The sequence below is a fragment of the Xenopus tropicalis genome, chromosome 7, assembly GCF_000004195.4.
Source record: "Xenopus tropicalis strain Nigerian chromosome 7, UCB_Xtro_10.0, whole genome shotgun sequence".
Classification (NCBI taxonomy): domain Eukaryota; kingdom Metazoa; phylum Chordata; class Amphibia; order Anura; family Pipidae; genus Xenopus; species Xenopus tropicalis.
The window spans coordinates 133037477-133049484 of NC_030683.2; the positions used below are offsets into that span (position 1 = coordinate 133037477).

The following is a 12008-nucleotide window of genomic DNA, read 5'->3' on the forward strand; positions in this document are numbered from 1 at the left end:
TGCTGGTTATTAATGGTGGGTACCCAGGTGCCAGCCCATATACACGTGGGAGCTGCAGCGCCCCTGCTGGTTATTAATGTTGGGTACCCGGGTGCCTGCCCATATACACGTGGGTGCTGCAGCGCCCCTGCTGGTTATTAATGTTGGGTACCCGGGTGCCTGCCCATATACACGTGGGTGCTGCAGCGCCCCTGCTGGTTATGGTGGGTACCCGGGTGCCTGCCCATATACACGTGGGTGCTGCAGCGCCCCTGCTGGTTATGGTGGGTACCCGGGTGCCTGCCCATATACACGTGGGTGCTGTATCGCAGCAGTTGGTTCCTGGGCTGAGGGGAGGGGGCGCCGCAGCCTACACTGGATACCCCTCTCACTTACGGAGCAACCACAATAACCAATTAACTTACATTTCCTTCTATAACACCCCCTCACTTATTATTGCCCCCCTAATGCCCACGCACCACGGGCAGTGCCACAGCTCTACTCCTTGCACTTTTAGGGGGGCAGCGCTGGCATGAGCAAGGGGCCAGTATGGGGGTTCCAGGCAGTGCCCCTGTGCCAACCCCCCATTCCAGCAGCACTCAGAGGAAGGGGTGACTATTAGCATTTATTCTTGGGGTGCAAGCCAAGGGGCAAAGTGAGAGATTCAGGGGGGGCAATGGTTGCATTTTGCTCCAGACCTTGCCCTGACTCCCAGCGCCTGGGGGGGGGGACGGGGGGACAGGTAGGTGAGTGAAAGGAACAGGCAGAGAACTCCCAGTAGCACAAGGTTTAATAGGAAATAGAGGGGGGCATTACATGGGGGGCAAGTGGCTCCTTATATAGGGAAGTCATACTCTGAGGCTGAGACCCCAGCATTTCCCCAAAACCGCCCCCTCCCAGGGCGAGACCCCAGTACTGCCCCCACGGGTTCCCTGGGGTGGGACGTGCCCGCTGCACCCCCAGGGGGCGCCCCTATTTGCCGGACGCTTGCATCTCTTTGCAGAAAGCCTCAAACTGCCGCTGTTCCAGCTCAGTCATCTCCTTGTTGAGGGCGTAGATCTGCGGGGGCAGAAACGGGGGGTCAGAATATTGAGCAGTACGTTACCCCCCCATATACTCCCCCGATTTAAGACACAATGTAACCCCTTTAGTTGGGACTTCCCATGAGAAACCCAACATGTCCTGCATGGCGGCACAGAAACCACTGCAGCCGGCAGGTAAGTAGCCGGGGGGTAACTGCCAGGGGCACTGGGAATTTGTACCCTCTGCCAACTGGGTGAGCGGGCACCACTGGGCCCTACAGCTGCGGGACCCCCGGCCCCTTGTGCCCTAGAGCTGCGGGACCCCCGGCCCCTTGTGCCCTAGAGCTGCGGGACCCCCGGCCCCTTGTGCCCTAGAGCTGCGGGACCCCCGGCCCCTTGTGCCCTACAGCTGCGGGACCCCCGGCCCCTTGTGCCCTAGAGCTGCGGGACCCCCGGCCCCTTGTGCCCTACAGCTGCGGGACCCCCGGCCCCTTGTGCCCTAGAGCTGCGGGATGTACAATAAAGGGGCACATTAGTTCCTGCACTGTTCCTTCTGCCCCGGGAGCAGGTGTATGTGCAGAGATGGGTGGTTGCTAGGCGATGAGGTGGGCTGTTGCTAGGCGCCAGTAAATAAGGGCAGGAAGCAGCGGTCAGAGCAGGAAGGAAACTCAGTTGGTGCCAAATCACGGGGCGGCAGGAACCCTCCTACCCAGAAATCAGTGCAGGGCGGCACTCGCCCCAAACATTGGTGCTGGGGGGGCAATTATGTGTATACAGGTACTCCCCACCCCCCCAGTCGGCTTACAGATACCCCCCTGCCCCCCCCCCAGTCGGCTTACAGATACCCCCCTGCCCCCCCCCAGTCGGCTTACAGATACCCCCCTGCCCCCCCCAGTCGGCTTACAGATACCCCCCTGCCCCCCCAGTCGGCTTACAGATACCCCCCTGCCCCCCCCAGTCGGCTTACAGATACCCCCCTGCCCCCCCAGTGGGCTTACAGATACCCCCCTGCCCCCCCAGTCGGCTTACAGATACCCCCCTGCCCCCCCAGTCGGCTTACAGATACCCCCCTGCCCCCCCAGTCGGCTTACAGATACCCCCCTGCCCTCCAGCCACAGGGGCTAATTTATCTGCAAACCGAGCCAATTCCATAAGAGGGGGTAATATTTGCATTAAAGGGGTATATTTAGTCCTTGCACTATGGTTCCTCACCCAACTGCCTCCCCTTCCCTATGGGGTAGAAATAAAAGCACAATCCAGTTATTGCCCCATTTCACACATTGGAACAAGCTGTGGGGCATCTGTGTACTCCTGACCTTAGAGCTTGCACTCTATCTCTAGATACTGCCCGTTGTGGCAGGCAGGGGGTTGGCACGGGAGGATTAGAGAAGGGCATCTGGGTGGGGCAGGAGCGCTGGGTGGGGCAGTAGTGTTGGGTGGGGGCAGGAGAGCAAAATCTAAGCAATGGGAGAAACCTGAAACCCAACTTGTATCTTGCCCCGGGGCAAACTGCTGTTATTCCTGCCCTTACCCAGAACCAGGGTGTCCTGAGCACAATCATGGGTGGGGCACAAAAGAGAAAGAAGGGGCCCCTCCCCCTGTACTGGGCAACATGGCAGCTCCCACCCACAGGTTTAACCCCTAAGGGGCAGGTAGGGAATCAAAGCAGAATGATTGACAGCACTCGGCTCTGGGAAGGATCTGCCCCAACCTGCAGTGAGAGAGCTGCCCCCACCCTGCCCCGGGGCAATTATGTGCTGCTGAGCTGTCTCTCTCTGGGGATGGAAGGGTGCGGCAGGGGCAGATACTGGGGCAGTCACGGGGGGCTCACCAGACAGTGGGGCAGAAGGAGTAACTGCATGGTTATAGGGAGGGCTATGTGGGGCACAAAGGGTTAGTCACTTGGCCGGGCTCCTGGGATTGCCCCTGGGGCAGAGTATCCTTGGCAGGCGATGCCTCCTCCCTCATTCCTTTCCCATGCACAGGGCAATAAATAGACTGGGGGGGGCAGAGCTCATGTTACACCGCAGGGAGGGGGCAGATTGTAACCACTAACGACCGGGGGTGGGGGAATTCGACATTCACAAGCACCCCCGCCCTGACAGATAGAGGGCTGCTGTGGATTGCTAGCTCTTGTGCCCAGCTCTGTGTGTGTATATCTACACCTGCCCCCCAGCAGGGCGAGGCTGCGGCACTGAGGGGCCCTATGGCAGGGTGTGGCCCCTGGGAGACAGGGCTGGCTACACACTCAGTGCCGGAGGGCCCCCAGTAGGGCCGGGCCCCCCCCACACACAATAGAACATTCCTCCTTGTGGATTCAGTGTTTCCCCGACAGGGAATTTGGGAGGGTGAGGAGGGGCTGCCCATTGGCTGAGCCTGTGTGGGCGGGGCCCGGTCTGACTCAACATTTCTGTCCTGCGCTCCATTCCGACTGGGAGAGACTGATCTGCTCCTCTGCCCCCCCCAAGCCTCCGCAGACTGGGACCCCCCTCACCCGCTCCGACTGGGACCCCCGGCTGCACCTACCCACCTCTACCAGGGAGACCCTTCGGCTGCTCTCCTTCCTCTACCAGGGAAACCCCCGGCTGCTCTCCTTCCTCTGCCAGGGAAACCCTTCGGCTGCTCTCCTTCCTCTGCCAGGGAAACCCCACTGCTGCAACTACCCACCTCTGCCGCAACTACCCACCTCTGCCCAGGAAACCCTTTGGCTGCTCTCCTTCCTCTGCCAGGGAAACCCCACTGCTGCAACTACCCACCTCTGCCGCAACTACCCACCTCTGCCCAGGAAACCCTTCGGCTGCTCTCCTTCCTCTGCCAGGGAAACCCCACTGCCGCAACTACCCACCTCTGCCAGGGAGACCCTTCGGCTGCACCTACCCACCTCTGCCAGGGAAACCCTTCGGCTGCACCTACCCACCTCTACCAGGGAAACCCTTTGGCTGCTCTCCTTCTTCTGCCAGGGAAACTCCACCTCTGCCAGGGAGACCCCACTGCTGCACCTACCCACCTCTGCCAAGAAGACCCCCCTAATTCTCAAGGCTGCCAACCACAAAGGGCACAAGATGTTTCTAATGAAGCAGCTAAACCAGGGGGGCATCGGGAATGTCCTACAAGGCCTGACAGGTGGGCAGGGAGGTGGAGGTGGCGGTGGCCAAGGAGGTGTTGGCAATATTCTGCAGGGGGCAATTAGTGGCATCGCTGGGGGCCAAGGAGGTGGCGGAGGCCAAGGAAACATTGGGAATATCCTGCAGGGGGCAATCAGTGGCATCGCCGGTGGGCAGCAACGTGGCGGCCAGGCTGCAGGCGGTGGGCAAGGAGGTGTTGGGAATATCATTGGGGGGGCAATCAGTAGCCTCGCTGGAGGCCAAGGAGGGGGGGCTGGCAAGTTCATCCAAGGGGCCATCGGCAGTCTGGCCGGCGGAGGCTCCGGACAAGGTGGAGCCGGGAAACTGTTTGCGGGGGCCGGCGGGGCCGGGGGCGGCCAAGGGATGAACATCCTCGGGGGAATCATCAATGTCATCGGGGAAGTGATTGCCAACTACAAGCCGGCGCCCCCTCCCGTGCCCGTGGCCAACGCCTACCAGCAAGAGGCCAACGAGAACGACGAGCAGCGCCAGTTCCGCCGGCTCTTTAAGCAACTGGCCGGGGACGACATGGAGGTGAATTCGGAGGAGCTGAAGAACGTGCTGGACAAGGTGGTGGCCAAACACCAGGACCTAAAGACCGACGGCTTCAGCGTGGACACGTGCCGCAGCATGGTAGCCATCATGGACAGCGACGGCACCGGCAAGTTGGGCTTCGAGGAGTTCAAGTACCTGTGGAACAACATCAAGAAGTGGCAGTGCATCTACAAGCAGTTCGACACCGAGCGCTCGGGGTACATCAACTGCCAGGCGCTGCCCGGGGCACTAAAGGCCGCCGGCTTCGACCTCCACGAGCAGCTCCATGTCCTGCTGGCGCGGCGCTACGCCGACGAGAACGGCAACATCAACTTCGACAGCTTCATCAGCGCCCTGGTGCGGCTCGACGCCATGTACCGCGCCTTTAAGGCCCTCGACCGCGACAACGACGGGCAAGTGGAGGTACGGATGCCCGAATGGCTCAAACTGACCATCTACTCCTGAGCTGCCCGGCCGCTCCTGGCACAGAGAGGGCACCAACATCCCCAGATCCTGGGGTAGAAGGACTTCACCACTGTGCCCACTGATGGGTGCCCGCTGATACTGTGCCCGGCCAATCCCCAGCACAGGGGGCAGAGAGGATTCTGGGACATATCAGTGACTGCTTCATTCCTGTCAGAGCACCTTATTGCCCCAGTGGGGGGCTATTACCCCAATATAACACCCCTAGCAGGACATTATATCCGGTCATACACAATGCTTGTTCTGCTGGCAGCCAATCAGAATGATTCCTTATGTACTGAAAGTTTTCATTGGCCCAATCTCCCCCCCCCCCATAATAAACATCTGCTGCTTAAAGGAACGGCGTCCGTCTTGGTTACACCCGAAAGCATTTGTTTCCATGCAGGTCAGTAAGTTCCCCGGGGAGGGGCATTAACCCTGTCAGTACTGGGGGAGACAGTTACAGTTTGTACAGAGGGGCAGGGTGCTGGGGTGTAGGTTATACAGAGGGGCAGGGTGCCGGGGGTGCAGGTTATACAGATGGGCAGGGTGCCGGGGGTGTAGGTTATACAGAGGGGCAGGGTGCCGGGGGTGTAGGTTATACAGAGGGACAGGGTGCCGGGGTGTAGGTTATACAGAGGGACAGGGTGCCGGGGTGTAGGTTATACAGATGGGCAGGGCGCCGGGGGTGTAGGTTATACAGAGGGACAGGGTGCCGGGGTGTAGGTTATACAGAGGGGCAGGGCGCCGGGGGTGTAGGTTATACAGAGGGGCAGGGTGCCGGGGTGCAGGTTATACAGAGGGGCAGGGTGCAGGGGTGCAGGTTATACAGAGGGGCAGGGTGCCGGGGTGTAGGTTATACAGAGGGGCAGGGTGCCGGGGTGTAGGTTATACAGAGGGGCAGGGTGCAGGGGTGCAGGTTATACAGAGGGCAGGGTGCCGGGGGTGTAGGTTATACAGAGGGGCAGGGTGCCGGGGTGTAGGTTATACAGAGGGGCAGGGTGCCGGGGGTGCAGGTTATACAGAGGGGCAGGGTGCCGGGGTGCAGGTTATACAGAGGGGCAGGGTGCCGGGGGTGCAGGTTATACAGAGGGGCAGGGTGCCGGGGGGTGTAGGTTATACAGAGGGGCAGGGTGCCGGGTGTAGGTTATACAGAGGGGCAGGGTGCAGGGGTGTAGGTTATATAGAGGGGCAGGGTGCCGGGGTGTAGGTTATACAGAGGGGCAGGGTGCCGGGGTGTAGGTTATACAGAGGGGCAGGGTGCAGGTTATACAGAGGGGCAGGGTGCCGGGGGTGTAGGTTATACAGAGGGGCAGGGTGCAGGGGTGCAGGTTATACAGAGGGGCAGGGTGCCGGGGGTGCAGGTTATACAGAGGGGCGGGGTGCAGGTTATACAGAGGGGCAGGGCGCCGGGGGTGCAGGTTATACAGAGGGGCAGGGTGCCGGGGTGTAGGTTATACAGAGGGGCAGGGTGCAGGGGTGCAGGTTATACAGAGGGGCAGGGTGCCGGGGGTGTAGGTTATACAGAGGGCAGGGTGCAGGTTATACAGAGGGGCAGGGTGCCGGGGGTGTAGGTTATACAGAGGGGCAGGGTGCCGGGGGTGTAGGTTATACAGAGGGGCAGGGTGCCGGGGGTGTAGGTTATACAGAGGGGCAGGGTGCCGGGGGTGTAGGTTATACAGAGGGGCAGGGTGCCGGGGGTGTAGGTTATACAGAGGGGCAGGGTGCCGGGGGTGTAGGTTATACAGAGGGGCAGGGTGCCGGGGTGTAGGTTATACAGAGGGGCAGGGTGCAGGGGTGTAGGTTATATAGAGGGGCAGGGTGCCGGGGTGTAGGTTATACAGAGGGGCAGGGTGCCGGGGTGTAGGTTATACAGAGGGGCAGGGTGCAGGTTATACAGAGGGCAGGGTGCCGGGGGTGTAGGTTATACAGAGGGGCAGGGTGCAGGGGTGTAGGTTATACAGAGGGGCAGGGTGCAGGGGTGTAGGTTATACAGAGGGGCAGGGTGCAGGGGTGTAGGTTATACAGAGGGGCAGGGTGCCGGGGTGTAGGTTATACAGAGGGGCAGGGTGCCGGGGTGTAGGTTATACAGAGGGGCAGGGTGCAGGGGTGTAGGTTATACAGAGGGGCAGGGTGCAGGGGTGTAGGTTATACAGAGGGGCAGGGTGCAGGGGGTGCAGGTTATACAGAGGGGCAGGGTGCAGGGGTGTAGGTTATACAGAGGGGCAGGGTGCCGGGGGTGCAGGTTATACAGAGGGGCAGGGTGCAGGGGTGTAGGTTATACAGAGGGGCAGGGTGCCGGGGGTGTAGGTTATACAGAGGGGCAGGGTGCCGGGGGTGTAGGTTATACAGAGGGGCAGGGTGCCGGGGGTGCAGGTTATACAGAGGGGCAGGGTGCCGGGGGTGCAGGTTATACAGAGGGGCAGGGTGCAGGGGTGTAGGTTATACAGAGGGGCAGGGTGCAGGGGTGTAGGTTATACAGAGGGGCAGGGTGCCGGGGGTGTAGGTTATACAGAGGGGCAGGGTGCCGGGGGTGCAGGTTATACAGAGGGGCAGGGTGCCGGGGTGCAGGTTATACAGAGGGCAGGGTGCCGGGGGTGCAGGTTATACAGAGGGGCAGGGTGCCGGGGTGCAGGTTATACAGAGGGGCAGGGTGCCGGGGTGCAGGTTATACAGAGGGGCAGGGTGCCGGGGGTGTAGGTTATACAGAGGGGCAGGGTGCCGGGGGTGTAGGTTATACAGAGGGGCAGGGTGCCGGGGGTGTAGGTTATACAGAGGGGCAGGGCGCCGGGTGTAGGTTATACAGAGGGGCAGGGTGCCGGGGGTGTAGGTTATACAGAGGGGCAGGGCGCCGGGTGTAGGTTATACAGAGGGGCAGGGTGCCGGGGTGTAGGTTATACAGAGGGGCAGGGCGCCGGGTGTAGGTTATACAGAGGGGCAGGGTGCCGGGGGTGTAGGTTATACAGAGGGGCAGGGCGCCGGGTGTAGGTTATACAGAGGGGCAGGGCGCCGGGTGTAGGTTATACAGAGGGGCAGGGCGCCGGGGGAGTGAGGTATCTCGGGGTACGGCACAACGAGGGGGGCACTGAATCAACTATTTTTGGGTTCCCCCAAACCCTGAATCCGAACCTGATCCAAATGAGGCCCCTGAGCAGAAACGTTTTTATTTCCATGATCATGTGACCAACTCATGTGACCTACGGGGGGGCAATATCGGGGTAATTCAGGGAAATCGTTTGGCCCTGGGGCCTAAGGATCGGATTATAACAATGGGAATAGGCAAAGTCAGTCCGGGGGCCGCACCAACGAGCCAATGGGGTCCCCGATCCAACTAGATTTTCTAACCTGCCCGACGGAGATCTGGTGGATTTCAGGGCAGATATGGGTGGGGCAGGCCGGTCGGGAGTCCCCATACATGGGCCAATTAGCTGCCAGTCTGAGGGACCCATATGGGCAGTTACTATCGGCCCCGTGTATGGGGACCTTAGGGATCCGGCTCAGCCGGGCACTGGGATTGGTCCCTTCCTGCCGAATCCCAAGGCAAAGCCTGGATTTGGTGTTACCCTAATCTCCCCGAGGGGCAATAAGGGCACCAGTTTTGCCCCAGAGACAGACACGGGTGCTGGGAGTTGCCATTTAGCCCTGTATGTATATAACGAATGCACATTCCGGGGCCCACGCACAGATTGGTCTTTGCAGCACCCCAATAGCCACTCGGGGTGACCCCATATGGGAGGGGCTTATGTACCAGTACTGGAGCCGCCGGCCCCGCTGCCCCTATTACAGAGGCAGGAATTCCCATTCAGTCATGGGGCAGGAAGGCAGGTGGGTGTGTGCTGCCCCCACCCTCTCTAACCCGCACTTACCACACAGAAGGGTAAGTAACACAGGTATAAATGGATATTCCATGGCAGCTCAGACACCAGTGCAGCCTGCAGCTAATTAGCAGTACGACCCCTGACAATGGGATTATGGGAGGGGCCTCCCTTATTAAAGGGGAAGGTTCTGTGTATAAGCCCCGCCCACCAGTCTATATAAGGCTGCACAGTGATGGGGGATTTCTCATATAGTTTATCCACACACTGTGGCTGCCTGGGAACCCCCTGGGAACAGGCTTTGAGGGGTCCCACACACAATGTCTCCCTCCCCTGTTGCAAGTACATTGTCCCAAGGTAAAACCAAGCGCCGCCACCTTACTCCTCCCTACCGCCATACTAGTACACCCAAACAAACCGCACCGCCAGTTCCGAACACCGCCATCTTTGTACTCTCACAGTATCAGCCACCGCGATACAAACGCGGCCATCTTACTACACCCACATGAGGCCGGGATCACTCCACCTATATTGAAGCGTTGGCAAATGCAGTTCAATATGGCTGCCGCTTGGGAGGACCAAGATGGCAGCGTTCCGGTGTGGGTGGGAGGGGTTGCACTCACCTCCGCTCGCTGGCGCTGCTTTAGCTCCTGTTGGACCGATTTCTGCTTGGCTTTCTCCTGCCGGTTTGCGGCTTCCTTTCCCTTGGGCTTCTCTCTGCGACCGGCGGGTTCCATGTTGCCGGCGGGTCACAGACGGGAGACGGACATCTTGGTGCACCCAAACTGTAAAATGAAATAATCTCTCAGGCTTCTGCTCGTTCTATTCGCTTGGGTGCCGCAATGGCAGGAGTCTGCCTACCCGGGAGCCGTTACTGTGAGATCCCTCTTATGAAACAAGCCTTTATCATACGGGTGTACCAAGATGGCGGCTCTAAGTCTAACCGGAAATGTTTTTTTTGTGGCAGCTCCAACCGCAACAAAGGCTTTTAGTTTGGCTCCACCCCCATTACTTCCAGGGGCGGGGCTTGGTTTTGGGCAGGGAGCGGGGTTGGCGGTTTTCCTACCAAATTACTAATTTAAAGCCCGGGAAGGTTTCCAAACTACAAACCCGCCAAACTGCAGATTTGGGCTATTTTTTTGGAGCCTTGGCGCGAAACTAGCCAACGTTTATTCACCTAGTAAACCTGACGTGCCTGTCCCATTGCATGCTGGGTAATGTAGTTTTTCTCTTACAATTCGCCTACAGCCTGGATTAATATAAAACTACAATACCCAGCATGCAATTGGACAGTATAGACGGAGGCTCCCATTTCTATTCAGGCTCAACCTGTCTGCCTTATAACTCCCATATATACTTTTATTTTTTTAGCATTTTTGTCATTGCTCATATTGGGCTATTTTTGGGCGACTTTGGAAGTGGCTTTTGGCTAGTTTGGGGCTGGTTTGGAAAAATAAATCTGCCAACCCTGACTGGGAGAGACCTACTCGCTTATAATTATGTCCCAGTGCCAATATATTTACCCCCGCCCAGGGGGGCTCAGTGTTACCCCAGGGTTAGTGCTTGGCGAGGGCGCGGCAAGACTTCGGACCAATATTGTTTAACCCTTTGCTGATATTTTGGGTCCTAAGAGAATAGATCCCAAGTGGGCGGGGTTTGGTTAAGTTACTGCGGGGCCTACAACTCCCAGGGGCCTACACTAACCCTCACAGCAGGTACAGGGAGTAACAGAGGCCTATTGCTCTGTGAGGCTCCAGTTTTATTGTTATTCTTACTTTTTATTCCTTATCTTTCTGTTCAGCCCCTCCCCTATTCATATTCCAGTCTCTCGTTTAAACCACTGCCTGGTTGCTAAGGTAATTTGAACCCTAGCAACCAGATAGCTCCTAAAAATCCAAACTGCACAGCTGCTGATAGTGAAATAATTAAAAAACCACAAAAAATTGAAGACCGGGGCAGCTTTAAACCTCCCTGAGCTTGGGGGGCTGGGGTTAAAGAGAGGGGTCCCACCAATACTGACAATTCACTGCCGGTGTCACAGGGGCTGATGGGTAATCCACATGCAGGGCACAGGCCGCCAGGGATTCCTCCTCCAGCGACGGCTCAGGCTGCTGCACTCGTCCCGCTCACTCTGTGGCTGAATATAAAGGGTTAACTCCCTGCACCCTGATTATGGGGCTCCCCCTATGGGTGAATGTACTACAGGGGGATTCCCAGCTCCCTGCTGGGGCAGATCAGCCAATCCCAGGGGGCTCAGGGCTGTGGGGCAGAGTCCATGGCAGGGGCACTACCAGGGGGGCAATCACACAGGGGCCACACCCCCTTGGGGCCCCCGAAGCAGCAATAAAGCATATTCTCATTGCAAGGTCAGAGGCAAATCCCCCCATCTGATTGGCCCAGGCTGTGACTGGAACTGTCTCCCTGCAGTACAACCAGCAGCCATGTTTTTGGTGGTCCCAGGGTTATTCCTTAGGGAAAGGGGAACAATTCCCTACTTTGGAATTAACAGTCAGCGCCCCATGGAGCCCCCCTATACCCCGTGGGCCCAGTAGTCACTGCTGTATTGTTACAGGCTGCTCCCCCCAGTGTACCCCCTGTGATATTGGGGGCCCTGTCATATTGGGGTCCCTGTGATATTGGGGCCTCTATGATATTGGGGTCCCTGTGATATTGGGGCCTCTATGATATTGGGGTCCCTGTGATATTGGGGTCCCTGTGATATTGGGGTCCCTGTGATATTGGGGCCTCTATGATATTGGGGTCCCTGTGATATTGGGGTCCCTGTGATATTGGGGTCCCTTTGATATTGGGGTCCCTGTGATATTGGGGCCTCTGTGATATTGGGGTCCCTGTGATATTGGGGTCCCTGTGATATTGGGGCCCCTGTGATATTGGGGCCTCTATGATATTGGGGTCCCTGTGATATTGGGGCCCCTGTGATATTGGGGTCCCTGTGATATAGGGGCCCAGGGCAAACATTGTACAGCGCTGCGGGATATGTTGGCGCTTTATAAATAAATGTTAATAATAATAATAACTATAAAATAAGCCCAATGTTCTTGGTACAAGTC

General features: G+C 58.4%; 1 protein-coding gene and 1 non-coding gene across 2 annotated transcripts; one reads left to right on the top strand and one right to left on the bottom strand.

Annotated features, from left to right (window-relative positions):
- Positions 1-751: 751 nt before the first annotated feature.
- On the bottom strand, positions 752-10062 carry svbp (small vasohibin binding protein). The gene is made up of 2 exons (XM_018090547.2): positions 9561-10062; positions 752-1038 (listed from the first exon to the last, which is right to left on the bottom strand). Exons 1-2 carry the CDS (start codon positions 9672-9674, stop codon positions 952-954), a joined length of 201 nt encoding a protein of 66 aa, XP_017946036.1. The 5' UTR covers positions 9675-10062; the 3' UTR covers positions 752-951.
- On the top strand, positions 3202-5483 carry capns1. Its single transcript, XR_001923778.2, has 2 exons — positions 3202-3891; positions 3982-5483. It is a non-coding gene; the product is annotated as a calpain, small subunit 1 (transcript).
- Positions 10063-12008: the final 1946 nt, after the last annotated feature.

What these genes read in the sequence shown, in the direction of transcription:
- svbp (XM_018090547.2), bottom strand. Translation starts at nt 9,674, where the DNA reads ATGGAACCCGCCGGTCGCAGAGAGAAGCCCAAGGGAAAGGAAGCCGCA. An exon ending in AGCAGCGCCAGCGAGCGGAG is followed by an intron (nt 1,039 to 9,560) that starts GTGAGTGCAACC and finishes CTGCCCCCGCAG; the next exon opens with ATCTACGCCCTCAACAAGGA.